We start from the raw sequence: 3,120 nt of genomic DNA, 5'->3' as shown, positions 1-3,120 counted from the left end.
AGAAGATGTATAAGATACAGGTCATAAGGAAATAAGACGAATCTAAGTTATATGAAAGTATGATAGATATATAGAATCACAAAAACAAATGAATTGGAAAACCAAGAAGAGAGAGGGATTGTTATATCTCCATAACATAACATGAACTTCAGAAACTTGCAGAAGCCCCCCACCCAAAAAAAAAAAAAAAAAAAAAAAAAAAAAGAACACCCCCCCCCAAAAAAAAAAAAAAAAAAAAAAAAAAAAAAAAGAAAGTTTCTTATGGACCTATTACTAATGCGTCATCAACCCTAACCCTACTCATTATACAAATGAGCACTAACTTAAGGTATTGAAACACCCTTCGATCGAATTGGCTTGCGTTCTCATGTGTAAATGTTCCGGCGTTTAAATATTTGTCATGGGCGTGTCGTGTCGCCATTCAGAATTTGGTAATTACCTGATTTATCACCCGTTTATCGCTAATTTCTTAAATTACACAGGACACTTTATCTTTATAAAACTGTCCCCCTAAAAGAGTTAATACCAGGGTGTATGGGGGAAAGATATTGTGTCTCTTGTGTGATTTGGTCGCTGCTGTAAATTCCGATTGTGCTTTATGATTTTGTACTAATTTTCTGTGGAGAGTCATTATCTGTTTGTTCGAGTTACTGTATGGTATAGATTGTGGCACTATATTATATACATTTTATGAATTTGTTCTTACGCTACAATAGTTCTGTTTTATTTTTTTATTTTATTTTTTTTTTTTGGGGGGGGGCAGATTTCAATATTAAGTTTCGTACTCGCCCAGTTTGCTTGTATGATTAAGTATCATTGTATTGTTTTCATTCAAATAGGTTATATTTTTTAAAGCAAAGTTTATACTGAGTTTAAATTAAGTTGCTGGACGTACTGCTTTATATATCTTTGTATTATTTAGTGTTTTATTCTGGCTGGTGATTTTACTGTATTGTTTTCACGCGTTTGGTTTCATAGATTCCGATAGTGCTGTAGGTTTTTATGCTAATTTTGTATATATATATATATGTGTGTGTATATATATATATATATATATATATATATATATATATATGTATGTATGTATTTATATTCTTATATATACACATATATATGTATATGCAAATATACATACATACATACATACATATATATATATAAATATATATATATATATATATATATATATATATATATATATATATATATATATGTATATATGTGTGTATTCAAATTTTACCTCCCTGACCGGGACGCGAAGCCGATCGGTCTCACCACCGTACCTGTCAATCTTACGGCGCGGGTTCGAGTCCCGGTCAGGGAGGTAAAATTTGTATATATATATTCAAATTATATACACATGTGTACAAATATATATATATATATATATATATATATATATATATTAAAATACGTTACTGCATTCTACCATCTTTTTCACACACACACACACACACACACACACACACACACACACACATATATATATATATATATATATATATATATATATATATATATATATATATATATATACATATTCTTATATCAGGCAGGTTGTTTTCATGGAGAAAAAAAAAAAGATATAGTGTTTTATATATATATATATATAGTATATATAGTTAAATTATATATATATATATATATATGAATATATATGTATATATATGTATATATATATAATTATATATATATATATATATATATATATATATATATATATATTTATATTTATATACATATTCCTATATCAGTCAGGTTGTTTTCATGGATAAAAAAAATGATTTAGTGTTATAGGTTTTATACCTTTTCAGAAATGAAAAGAGGGATAAAGAATAAAAAAAAGAAAAAAAAAAAAAAAAAAAGAGATAAAAAATCATTAAAGATATTAAATAAAAAACAACAAAAAATTCGCTCTCTGTAACCCTTTCTTTTCTTCCCAGCAGCGAACCAGCTCCTCAGGGTAATGGTGAACGCGAACACATCAACAGAAACCAGGCAGAAGAACCGACAGTTGAACCCAGAGAAGAAGCAAGCGTTGAACCCACTCAGGGATCCGTAGAACCTTTACTTTTTCTCTCTCTCTCTCTTTTCATCCTCCTCTTCTTCTCTATTTTTCTCTCTCTTTATCCACCTCCTCTACCTACTTTTATATTCTTCCATCTTCCCTTTTTCTCCTCCTCCTCTTTCTTCTTCTTCCCTCCAACTCTCCCCCCTCCCCCCCACCTGAAGCTAAAAGATGGAGGGCGGCTCCGTAGAGTGGAACGGTGGACGCGAACGAGGGCGGTCCAGGAAGCCATGGGCGTGGGTGGCACTGCATATTTTGGCTTTGCTGGTGACGCCCGCCCGCGCTCAGTTGGATAATGAAGACTCGGTTTTGGGTAAGTGCAAAATAAACTTTATTTGCTTTTTTTGTTTGTTTGTTATCATTGTTGTACTTTGGGTCTGTTGTTTTTTATTATTATGATTATAATTATCCTTTTTCTTCTTTCTTTGTTTTTGTTGTTGTTCTTTGTCTTCTCTCTCCCTTTCCATTTTCTTTTTCGTCTTATTATCATCATCATTCTTCTTTTTATCATCATTGTTTTGATTATCACTATCATTATTGTTATCATTATTACTATCACCATCATTATCATTATTATTTTTTTCATTCTTATCAGTAGCATAATTGCTATTATTGAGTATAATTGCTATTATTATTATTATCATTGTTATGATTATCATTATTATTATTTTTAGTTTTTTATCGTTATCATTATTCCAATAATAACGAAAAAAATTATCGGTATCATCATCATTATTGTTCCTGTTGTTGTTATCATGATTATCGTTATCATTACCATTATCATCATTATCATTATCATCAAATATTATTATATTTTTTGTTGATATTATAAGTATTTGCATCATCATTATCATTTTTGTATATTTTTTTTCCTGTTACCAGTAACATTATTATCATTATCATTCTTGTCATTATTTTACTTCTTTTAACATTTTTTTGATAATAGTATTAATATTTATACTATTGTCGTCAGTATTACCATTATTATCATCACTATTATCAGTATCATCATCATTATCAATATAATTAATCGTATTATCCTTATCTTTAGT

At 28.9% G+C, this 3,120-nt stretch overlaps 1 protein-coding gene across 1 annotated transcript in view; it reads left to right on the top strand.

Moving 5' to 3' along the window:
• LOC122248392 (ionotropic receptor 93a) overlaps nt 1-3,120 on the top strand; it is a gene marked incomplete in the record, with an annotated part of 116,091 nt that overhangs the window by 52,518 nt on the left and 60,453 nt on the right. Inside the window, 1 exon segment of the mRNA XM_086531619.1 lies at nt 1,944-2,381. Coding sequence (XP_086387745.1) covers nt 2,240-2,381 — 142 coding nt within the window.

Source organism: Penaeus japonicus, unplaced genomic scaffold (genome assembly GCF_977035675.1).
Source record: "Penaeus japonicus unplaced genomic scaffold, GWHDUDI00000001_assembly GWHDUDI00000036, whole genome shotgun sequence".
In the NCBI taxonomy this organism is placed as follows: domain Eukaryota; kingdom Metazoa; phylum Arthropoda; class Malacostraca; order Decapoda; family Penaeidae; genus Penaeus; species Penaeus japonicus.
The sequence above is the reverse complement of the archived record's forward strand: the minus strand, read 5'-3'. Positions and strand labels throughout refer to the sequence as shown.